General features: G+C 30.1%; 1 protein-coding gene across 1 annotated transcript in view; it reads right to left on the reverse strand.

Moving 5' to 3' along the window:
* Positions 1-1,048: 1,048 nt before the first annotated feature.
* fut8b (fucosyltransferase 8b (alpha (1,6) fucosyltransferase)) overlaps positions 1,049-13,241 on the reverse strand; it is a 392,883-nt gene continuing 380,690 nt past the window's right edge. The window contains exons 8-10 of the mRNA XM_061987060.2: positions 9,886-10,062; positions 9,666-9,816; positions 1,049-2,579 (exon numbers count right to left, since the gene is read on the reverse strand). Of these exons, the coding sequence (XP_061843044.1) occupies positions 2,241-2,579; positions 9,666-9,816; positions 9,886-10,062 (667 nt within the window). The 3' untranslated portion in view covers positions 1,049-2,240. The remainder of the gene's footprint in view (positions 2,580-9,665; positions 9,817-9,885; positions 10,063-13,241) is intronic.

Raw genomic sequence — 13,241 nt, forward strand, 5'->3', positions numbered from 1 at the left:
TGCAGTGTCAATACAGGTAGTGAGTGTGCCTCACACTCACTGACTAGTTTGCTTTAGACCACATTGTAAAACCACTCTTTCATACTTTGAAGGCAACAAAAATACACGTCAAGAACGATGGATACTCAATAGAAAATGCATTTTTTCTTTTAAATATGGCTGACATTCTGTTTAAATGCCAAAGGAAAAAAGAGCAATTATAACTCAATTTAAGTCAATTTTGGGGTTAGCAAAAAAAATATAAATAAAATAATAAAAAAAAATATAAAAAAAAAATATATATATATATATATATTTTTTTTTTTAGCAAAAAAAAAAAATATAAATACTAAAAAAAAACAATATATATATATATATATATATATATATATATTTTTTTTTTAATTATTATTATTTTTTAAATTTTTGCTAACCCCAAAAAAATATATATACACAGTATATATTATTTATTAAATTAATGAATATAAAAAAAAAAGAATAAAAAAATAAATGAATAAAGAATCAAATAAATCAAATTATGAATACTACAAAAATAAATAAAATAAATGAATAACAATTATGTTAGAATAATTTCACTGAGCCAAATTGAATTCTGTCTCTGTTTAATTCTTTGCTTCTTGTCTGTTTTAATAGATGTCATCGATGTTTAAACCTGACAAATTATATATATATATATATATTTATAAAAAAAATGAATACAAACAAATACAAAATTAATTAATTAATTTAAAAAAATAATTAAAAAAATAAAGAAAAATAAAATAAAATAAAAAGCTTTAGGCAACATGGCTGCTCAGTACAAAGCGGTCAAAATGGCAATCCAAAAATGTAAAGAGACTCATCTCCCAGACAGAGTTGTCATTCATCTTAAACGAAGTTGTTCACTTATTTTTACACTTGTTGCCTGTTAAACATGTGTCTAAATTAAACACCAGCAGGAGAGTTACAAAAGTTATTAATGATCACTAATGGAACGAAATGTCTCGTCTGCACCGCAAGACCTTCCACTGGCCCGAAACAGAAAGTGAAAGTGCCAAAGAGAGCGGGAATACAAGAAAAAAAAACTAAACAGGTATTGGTTTGTCAAATTTATTTGATGTGTGGTCATCAAAGACAATGCCCAGGAGCATAAGTTAGGAAACGATGCGTTTTGAGAAGAAGGAGCATTTTCATTTTCAAACACATTTTGTCCTCGTTTAGTTTAAAATAGCAAAGTAAAAAAAAATAAAAAATAAAAAAATGGACGTACGAAGAAGAAGACATCAGTGGAGTGCTTCATTTGGCGAGCCGGGCGAGACGGCTCCTTTGTGCGCGTCAGTCACGCCTCCCTAATAATATGACCATTGTTCACCAGCAGGGGAGGGACTGTCGCACTCCTCCATTGTACACACACACACACACACACACACACACACACACACACACACACACACACACACACACACACACACACACACACACACACAAGTCGGGGAAAAAAGAAGCAGGCACCAGGCAGGTCGCTAACATGGCCCCTTGAAAGCAACACACACACACACACACACACACACACACACACACACACACACACACACACACACACACACACACACACACACACACACACACACACACACACACACACACACACACACAAGCGCCAATGAAGAGTGTTTGAGAAGGATGGAGAAGTGATAAAAGCACGATGTGAACAGAATTGCACGTGGGAGAAGATGAGGAAACTTTACATTCAGTCCGACAAAACAAGAACAAAAAAGGCAAATGTAGAATTAAAAAAAATAATAAAATAAAATCATTAAAATAATTAAATAAAAACACTTTTTCTCTTTTTCCAGTTGTCAAAGCGGTGGCGCTCCAAGTTTTTACAGTAAAGATCCGATCTGAGCTGGGAAAGATTTTTTCTTTTTTTTTTTTTAAAGTTTTCTTGTTTTGTTTTGAAATCTACAGAGCCCGCCTGAACGCATCAGGCAGGGGCGTTGTGGTGCAAGTCCTCCGTGACATCCTGCACGCGCGCACGCACACACACACACACACACACACACACACACACACACACACACACACACACACACACACACACACACACACACACACACACACACACACACACAGACAGAGCGAGTGCAGTCCTGTCAGCCACGGGGCGCAGCACGCACTGCGTAGGCCTCCTTTGGGACAAAAGCCGCCTCCTTCCTCGGGCACCGGAGTCTCTCTCTCTCTCTCCCCCTACTCGGGGGCGTTCATTTGTGACGGGAGGCCAGCAGTTTGTCGGCCTCCGGGTAGGTGGGGTACTTGACCGTCTCGATCTTCTCCTTCACCTTGTAGGACGGGTAGAGGCCCGTGCGGCCCAGTTTGCGGTTGATGCCCTTGGAGTAGCCGTTCCAGTGGTTGCCCGCCACGCCGATCAGGTCGCCGGGCTCCAGGGGGACGTCCTCGCCGTTGCGCGGCTGGTGAGGGAACACGGCGATCTGGCTGTGGGCGTTCTGCCCGCCGAAGTAGTAGATGTCATCCAGGGAGTAGAAGAAGGACGAGGCGTCCGGGTGAAGAGTCTGCATGATCTCGTACGCTACACGACACACCTGTGATGAAACACATCCACATGAGTTATTACATGAAACACATCTATATTAATTAAGAAAAAAATAGATATACATGAGTTATTACATAAAACAAATCTACATTAATTAGGACATAAAACATATCTACATTAGTTATTACATAGAACAGATCTACATTAGTTATAAAATAAAACAGATCTACTTTAGTTATTACATAAAACGAATCTACATTAATTAGGACATAAAACATATCTACATTATTTATTACATAAAACAAATCTACATTAGTTATAAAATAAAACAGATCTACATTAGTTATGAAATAAAACAAATCTATATTAAGAAAAAAACAGACCTACATGAGTTATTACATAAAACGAATCTACATTAATTAGGATATAAAACAGATCTACATTATTTATTACATAAAACAGATCTACATTATTTATTACATAAAACAGATCTACATTAGTTATGAAATAAAGCAGATCTACATTAGTTATGAATTAAAACAGATCTACATTAGTTATTACATAGAACAGATCTACATTAGTTATGACATAAAACAGATCTACATTAGTTATGAAATAAAACAAATCTATATTAATTAAGAAAAAAATAGACCTAAATGAGTTATTACATAAAACAAATCTACATTAATTAGGATATAAAACAGATCTACATTATTTATTACATAAAACAAATCTAAATTAGTTATAAAATAAAACATATCTATATTAGTTATAAAATAAAACAGATCTGTATTAGTTATTACATAGAACAGATTTACATTAGTTATGAAATAAAACATATCTACATTAGTTATAACATAAAACAGATCTACATTAGTTATTACATAAAATATATCTACATTAGTTATAAAATAAAATATGTCTACATTAGTTATGAAATAAAACAGATCTACATTAGTTATAAAATAAAACAGATCTACATTAGTTATAAAATAAAACAGATCTACATTAGTTATGAAATAAAACAGATCTACATTAGTTATAACATTAAACAGATCTACATTAGTTATAAAATAAAACAGATCTACATTAGTTATGAAATAAATCAGATCTACATTAGTTATGAAATAATACAGATCTACATTAGTTATGAAATAAAACAGATCTACATTAGTTATGATATAAAACACATCTACATTAGTTATGAATTAAAACAGATCTACATTAGTTATAAAATAAAACAGATCTACATTAGTTATGAAATAAAACAGATCTACATTAGTTATGATATAAAACACATCTACATTAGTTATGAATTAAAACAGATCTACATTAGTTATAAAATAAAACAGATCTACATTAGTTATTACATGGAACAGATCTACATTAGTTATTACATGGAACAGATCTACATTAGTTATGAAATAAAACAAATCTATATTAAGAAAAAAACAGACCTACATGAGTTATTACATAAAACGAATCTACATTAATTAGGATATAAAACAGATCTACATTATTTATTACATAAAACAAATCTAAATTAGTTATAAAATAAAACAGATCTACATTAGTTATAAAATAAAACAGATCTACATTAGTTATTACATAGAACAGATCTACATTAGTTATGAAATAAAACAGATCTACATTAGTTATGACATTAAAAACATCTACATTAGTTATGAAATAAAACAGATGTACATTAGTTATAAATTAAAACAGATCTACATTAGTTATGACATTAAACAGATCTACATTAGTTATTACATAAAACAGATCTAAATTAGTTATAAAATAAAACAGATCTACATTAGTTATAAAATAAAACAGATCTACATTAGTTATAAAATAAAACAGATATACATTAGCTATAAAATAAAACAGATATACATTAGTTATAAAATAAAACAGATATACATTAGTTATAAAATAAAACAGATCTACATTAGTTATGAAATTAAACAGATCTACATTAGTTATGACATAAAACAGATCTACATTAGTTATTATTCTGTCCATGTTTCCCCCAACGGTGCAGTACCAACGTGCACCACAGGGGGGCCAGTGATATAGATATCAGTGATACTGCTGCTGACTTAGATGACAGGAAGTGTCACATGTCAAGGTGTGGAAAAAGTGCAATGATAATTTATTTCATGCATGAAAACATGTGAGGCAGAAATGTTGTTCTGCTTCGTCTTGTGATAAAACATCAGCTGTTAACAAAACATTTATGTTGGAAAAATGTCATGCGGTCGATCCTGTGGAAAGTACTTGGAAGAAATACTTTTAGTACAAGTATCGGTCCAAAAAAAACCGACTTTGGGTTGAAGTTTAAGTCACCTTTTAGAATATTACTGTTACATATATATATATATATATATATATATATATATATATATATATATATATATATATATATATATATATATATATATATATATATATATATATATATATATATATACGCACACACACACACGTACATAAATATATACATATATGCATATATCATGTATATATGCATAATACTTATGTTTATTATATTTTATAAATTTCCTTTTAATATAAGTACAGTAAATGTCATTAATATATATTTGTATATATGGGTTATGTGTGTATATATGTATATATACATATGTATATACACATATGATTTTGTATATATACATATACACATATGGATGTATATATACATATGTATAGATGCATATATATACATATATACACACACACATAACACATATATTAATAAATATATATACAAACATATACATATATATTAATGACATTTACTATACTTGAATATAAAAAGGAAATGTATAAAATAAAAATAAACACAAGTATTAAAAGTAATGTTTTAATATAAATTAATACAGTAGATTAATATAAAATGTACTTCGGTATCAAAAGTAATTACTTAAAATAAAATGTACTTAAGCATCTAAAGTAATTTGTAAGATAAAATGTACTTGAGCATCAAAAGTAATGTTGTAATATACTGTAATTCAAAAAAATTTAATGTACATATATCCATCCACCCACCCTGAACAAGTTGCCACCTCATCGCAGATTAAATGTACGCAGGCATCGAACGTAATTTGCAAGATTAATTCACTTAAGTATAAAAAAAGTAAATTCTAATACAAAATAAATTAAATATCAAAAGTAATTTCTAATATAAAATGTACTTAAGTATCAAAAGTAAATTGTATTATACAATTAGCTTAAATATCAAAAGTCATTTCTAAAATAAAAAGCACTTTAATATCAAAAGTAATTTGTAATAAAAAATGTACTTTGGATCAAAAAAAGTTTCTAAAATAAAATGTACTTAAGAATCAAAAGTAATTTCTAACATTACAGGTAATTAAATATCAAATGTAAAAGTAATTTAAAAAAGTTTAATCTATATAAGTATTAAAAGTATGAATCATTGTCTGATATAAAATGTACTTGAGTGTCAAAAGTAAAAGTAATTTCTAATATTAAATGTGCTTAAGCATGGAAAGTATTTTTCTATTATAAAATGTACTTAAGCATTAAAAGTAATTTTAATATAAAATGTACTTGAGTATCAAAAGTATTTTTGTGATATAAAATGTATTTAAGTAGCCAAAGTATAAACCATTTTCTAATATGAAATGTACTTGAGTATCAAAAGTAATAGTAATTTATAATATTAAATATGCTTAAGTATGGAAAGTATTTTTCCAGTGTAAAATGAACTCAAGTATCAAAAGTATTTCTCAAATATAAAATGTACTTAAGTAGCAAAAGTATGAATAATTTTCTAATATAAAATGTACTTGAGTGTCAAAAGTAAAAGTAATTTCTAAGATAAAATGTACTTAAGTATGGAAAGTATTTTTGTAATATAAAATGTACTTAAGCATTAAAAGTAATTTTTAATATAAAATGTACTTAAGTATCAAAAGTAATTTTTAATACAAAATGTATTTAAGTATCAAAAGTAATTTCTACTATAAAATGTAATTAAGTATCAAATGTAAAAATTATTTTCAAAAATTAAATATACTTAAGTATTAAACGTATTAATAATTTTCGGATATAAAATGCACATAAGTGTCAAAAGTCAAAGTAATTTTTAATATTAAATGTACTTAAGTATTGAATGCATTTTTATAATATAAAATGTACTTAAGCATTTAAAGTAATTTTGAATACAAAAGGTACTTAAGTATCAAAAGTAATTTTATAATACAATATGTATTTAGATGTAGTAAAAGTAATTAAAATAAATAAATGTACTTAAGTATCGAAAGTCATTTGTAAGATAAAATCTATTTTAGTATAAATAGTAACTTCTAATATAAAATGTATTTAAATGTCAAAATTAGTTTTGTAATATAAAAAGTACTGAAGTATCAAAAGTAAACGTAATTTTCTCATAGAAAATGTACTTAATATCGAAAGTATTTTTCTGATATAACATGTATTTAAGTATAAAAAGTACAAATAATTTTCAATTTTTGATGACAATATTACAGTACTAACTGTTATTTGGAAGTTGATGACAATATTATTTACAGTTATTTGGAATATGTGATCTATTATTGATGACAAATTTTTGGAATATGTGATCTATTATTGATGACAATATTATTTGGAATATGTGATCTATTATTAATGACACTATTATTTATAGTAATTTGGAACATATGATCTACTATTGATGACAATATTATTTACTAGTATTTGGAATAAATGATCTATTATTGATGACAATATTATTTACTAATATTTGGAATATGTGATCTATTATTGATGACAATAATATTTACAATTATTTGGAATATGTAATCTATTATTGATGACAATATTATTTACAATTATTTGATTCGTTATTGATGACAATATTATTTACTATTATTTGGAATATATGATCTTTTATTGATGACAATATTATTTACTATTATTTGGAATATGTGATCTATTATTGATTACAATATTATTTACCATTATTTTTGAATATGTGATCCATTATTGATGACAATATTAATTGGAATTTTTGATCTATTATTGATGACAATATTATATATTATCATTTGAAATGTGTGATTCATTATGGATGACGATATTATTTACAGTAATTTGGAATATGCGATCTATTATTGATGACAATATTATTTGGAATATGTGATCTATTATTGATGACAATATTATTTGCAGTAATTTGGAATATGTGATCCATTATTGATGACAGTATTATTTACTAATATTTGGAATATATGATCTACTATTGATGACAATATCATTTACTAATATTTGGAATATATGATCTATTATTGATGACAATATTATTTGCAGTAATTTGGAATATGTGATTCATTATTGATGACAATATTATTTACTAATATTTGGAATATATGATCTATTATTGATGACAATATTATTTGCAGTAATTTGGAATATGTGATTCATTATTGATGACAATATTATTTACTAATATTTGGAATATATGATCTATTCAAGATGACAATATGATTTACAGTAATTTGGAATATGTGATCTATTATTGATGACAAATTTTTGGAATATGTGATCTATTATTGATGACAATATTATTTGGAATATGTGATCTATTATTAATGACACTATTATTTATAGTAATTTGGAACATATGATCTACTATTGATGACAATATTATTTACTAGTATTTGGAATAAATGATCTATTATTGATGACAATATTATTTACTAATATTTGGAATATATGATCTATTATTGATGACAATATTATTTACAGTAATTTGGAATATGTGATCCATTATTGATGACAGTATTATATACTAACATTTGGAATATATGATCTATTATTGATTACAATATTATTTATAGAAATTTGGAATATGTGATTCATTATTGATGACAATATTATTTACTAATATTTGGAATATATGATCTATTCAAGATGACAATATGATTTACAGTAATTTGGAATATGTGATCTATTATTGATGACAAATTTTTGGAATATGTGATCTATTATTGATGACAATATTATTTGGAATATGTGATCTATTATTAATGACACTATTATTTATAGTAATTTGGAACATATGATCTACTATTGATGACAATATTATTTACTAGTATTTGGAATAAATGATCTATTATTGATGACAATATTATTTACTAATATTTGGAATATATGATCTATTATTGATGACAATATTATTTACAGTAATTTGGAATATGTGATCCATTATTGATGACAGTATTATATACTAACATTTGGAATATATGATCTATTATTGATTACAATATTATTTATAGAAATTTGGAATATGTGATTCATTATTGATGACAATATTATTTACTAATATTTGGAATATATGATCTATTCAAGATGACAATATGATTTACAGTAATTTGGAATATGTGGGGCTTCACGGTGGCAGAGGGGTTAGTGCATCTGCCTCACAATACGAAGGTCCTGAGTAGTCTTGGGTTCAATCCCGGGCTCGGGATCTTTCTGTGTGGAGTTTGCATGTTCTCCCCGTGACTGCGTGGGTTCCCTCCGGGTACTCCGGCTTCCTCCCACCTCCAAAGACATGCACCTGGGGATAAGTTGATTGGCAACACTAAAAATTGGCCCTAGTGTGTGGATGTGAGTGTGAATGTTGTCTGTCTATCTGTGTTGGCCCTGCGATGAGGTGGCGACTTGTCCAGGGTGTACCCCGCCTTCCGCCCGATTGTAGCTGAGATAGGCTCCAGCGCCCCCCGCGACCCCAAAGGGAATAAGCGGTAGTAAATGGATGGATGGATGGAATATGTGATCCATTATTGATGACAATATTATTTGGAATATGTGATCTATTATTGATGACAATATTATTTGGAATATGTGATCTATTATTAATGACACTATTATTTATAGTAATTTGGAATATGTGATCCATTATTGATGACAATATTATTTAATAATATTTGGAATATATGATCTATTATTGCTGACAATATTATTTACTATTATTTGGAATATGTGATCTATTATTGATGACAATATTATTTACAGTAATTTGGAATGTGTGATCCAAATATAAGCGTGTGGTCTGCACACTTCCTGTACAACAAGTAACGGGTGTGGTTACATTGAGAGCACCCACCTGTGAGGAGAAGGTGCAGACCAGGAAGTCGCTCTGGGACAGGAAGTGGATGTCCAGGATGACTCCTCTCAGCGAGTTCTCGGTGTAGCGATTGTGAAGACCCGCAGACCAGGAGATGGAGTTGTCGCTGATGAACTCGTAGTCGGGGTACCTGAGCGAAGCGAGACAGGAAGTGAGAAGCGCTCATGGGGAACATAAAGAAGACACTTTGGAGACGGACTTGGCCTTGGCTTCCTGCAGCAAAGAGGGGTCGTCGGTGGCCAGGTACACGCGCTTCTTATCCACGGGGGCGCGTCTGGCCAGGTGCTGGAACTGTTCCTCCACGTGCAGCATGTACTCCTCAATGGGGTGGAAGGCTGCCTCCGTCCCAACTTTATCTGTCCTCCTCACGTGGACACTGCACACACACACACACACACAGGCAACATGCTTCAGTCCTTTTCATACTCTCACGTATTTACAGCACATGTGGCCAACATGTCTGCCTCACAGCCTCTGCATGGAGGGTCCAATGGGACTACATTCATTCAATCAATCTTCAAAAAAGTACATTTGACTATTCAATCATTTAATTTATTTATTCAATATGTAATTCATAATTTAGTATTTAAATGTATGTATTCATTGATTAAATATATTATGTCAAAATGTGATTAATAAATAATCATTTTATCAATTATTTCAAAATTGTATTATTTTTACAATCACGTAATTTAAAAAAAAAAAAAAAATCGTTAAAATATTTCAATATATTATAATGTAATCATTGAATTTACTTATCAAATCATTTTGTTAATTATTTAAATAATTAATAATTTAATAAATAAATACATTACAAAAAGTAAATAGATTTTTTAAAAATGAGAATCGATTCTGAAATCGCACAACGTGAGAATCGCGATTCGAATTCGAATCGATTTTTTCCCACACCCCTAATGTGATCTATTATTTATGACAATATTATTTGGAATATGTGATCTATTATTGATGACAATAATATTTACTATTATTTGGAATATGTGATCTATTATTGATGACAATATTATTTACTATTATTTAGAATATATGATCTATTATTGATGACAATATTATTCACACTATTTTGGAATATGTGATCCATTATTGATGACAATATTATTTACTATTATTTAGAATATATGATCTATTATTGATGACAATATTATTTACTATTATTTAGAATATATGATCTATTATTGATGACAATATTATTTACTATTATTTGGAATATGTGATCTATTATTGATAACAATATTATTCACAGTAATTTGGAATATGTGATCCATTATTGATGACAATATTTCTTACTAATATTTGTAATATATGATCTATTATTGATGACAATATTATTTACTATTATTTGGAATATATTATCTATTATTGATGACAATATTATTTACTATTATTTGAAATATATGATCTATTATTGATGACAATATTATTTACTATTATTTGGAATATATGATCTATTATGATTAATAAATAATAATTTTATCAATTATTTCAAAATTGTATTATTTATACAATCATGTATTTTTTTTAATATAAATCGTTAAATTATTTCAATATATAATAATGTAATCATTGAATTTATTTATTAAATCATTTTGTTAATTATCTGCGATGAGGTAGCGACTTGTCCAGGGTGTACGCCGCCTTCCGCCCGATTGTAGCTGAGATAGGCTCCAGCGACCTCCGCGACCCCAAAGGGAATAAGCGGTAGAAAATGGATGGATGGATGGATGGATTTTGTTAATTATTTAAATAATTAATAATTTAATAAATAAATAAATAAATAAAAAATCGATTTATGGATTCTAGTAATCCCGCCTCATGGTGGTAGAGTTGTGCCGGATAATGCACCATCGCCGTAGAATGCACCCCCTGACGGGAGTGTTATATCAACTAAAGCCCACACTTAAAGTTTTCACGTGCAAGATTGAATCTATTTAAAAAAGTTATTTAATAAGAAGCCAAAAAGTGCAAAAACAATAATGTTCGTGTTGGAGGAGTTGTGAATGACTGCAGAGCCACAACATTAGGTACACCTGCAGACTGCAGCACGGATGGGCATCAGCCGATCCGCCTCCACAGTCATTGCTTATGCAATGAAAGAGTTAGGCTGGTCGCTAGAGAAGACAAACAACTTTGTCAAGGAAACAAGGAGCATCACACGACCGAACGCTAGTTTCATGTGACAGCTGGCAGAGTACGAGGGCATCCTCGATGCGAGGTACACTGCATTTCTTGACGTGTGCGTGTAGTTGTCCAAACTCATTCCTATTTGTCAGATTTGTATTTGATCTATACATTCAGCAAACAGAAGTGTTGGAGGAGTTGTGAATGACTGAAATATGAAATCCGTGCTGCAGTCGCTGCTGGGCCACAGCATTAGGTACACCTGCAGACTGATGAATAAATAAATGATAAATGGGTTGTACTTGTATAGCGCTTTTCTACTTTCAAGGTACTCAAAGCGCTTTGACAGTATTTCCACATTCACCCATTCACACATACATTCACACACTGATGGCGGGGGCTGCCATGCAAGGCGCTAACCAGCAGCCATCAGGAGCAAGGGTGAAGTGTCTTACCCAAGGACACAACGGACGTGACTAGGATGGTAGAAGGTGGGGATTAAACCCCAGTAACCAGCAACCCTCCGATTGCTGGCACGGCCACTCTACCCACTTCGCCAAGCCGTCCCTGCAGCACGGATTTCATATTTCATTCATTCACAACTCCTCCAACACGAACATTATTCTTTTTGCACTTTTTGGCTTCTTATCAAATAACTTTTTAAAATAGATTAAATCTTGCACGGGGAAACTTTAAGTGTGGGCTTTACTTGATATAACGGCACAACAGCAGCGCATTGACTTCATTTATAAGTAAAGGTAAGACCATAATAAAGTTTTTTTATTAAATGTGCTTTTTTGTGTGCTACAGTTTGTATGTGTAAAGTTAAAGTCAAGTTAGAATAGCAATGATTGTCACACACACACTAGGTGTGGTGAAATGTGTCCTCTGCATTTGATCCATCCCCTTGATCACCCCCTGGGAGGTGAGGGGAGCAGTGGGCAGCAGCGGTGCCGCGCCCGGGAATCATTTTTGGTGATTTAACCCCCAATTCCAACCCTTGATGCTGAGTGCCAAGCAGGGAAGAATGCTGGTATGAGCTTTTAAACACAACCCGTTAACTGCTGCCAATCAAAGGGTGAATAAGATACTCTTTAGGGTTCATATATTTGTAAATCTGACTGTGATGAAGTCAGTGCCTCACCAGTCATCAACCTCAGCGCACGTCACTGGTATATATATATATATATATATATATATATATATATATATATATATATATATATATATATAACTATATATGTAACTGTCGAAAGAAACCTGATTGCCCTCTCAACGGGGGGTGCTTACAAGCATCAGTTGTCTACCAATCTAAGGTAATACGCAAGGACATTAACACATCCGACACATATGTAGGATTAACCGAGGGAGAATTCAAAACCAGATGGAACAATCACAAGGCTTCTTTCAGGAACAAAA

Source organism: Nerophis lumbriciformis, linkage group LG26, assembly GCF_033978685.3.
Source record: "Nerophis lumbriciformis linkage group LG26, RoL_Nlum_v2.1, whole genome shotgun sequence".
Taxonomy (NCBI): Eukaryota; Metazoa; Chordata; class Actinopteri; order Syngnathiformes; family Syngnathidae; genus Nerophis; species Nerophis lumbriciformis.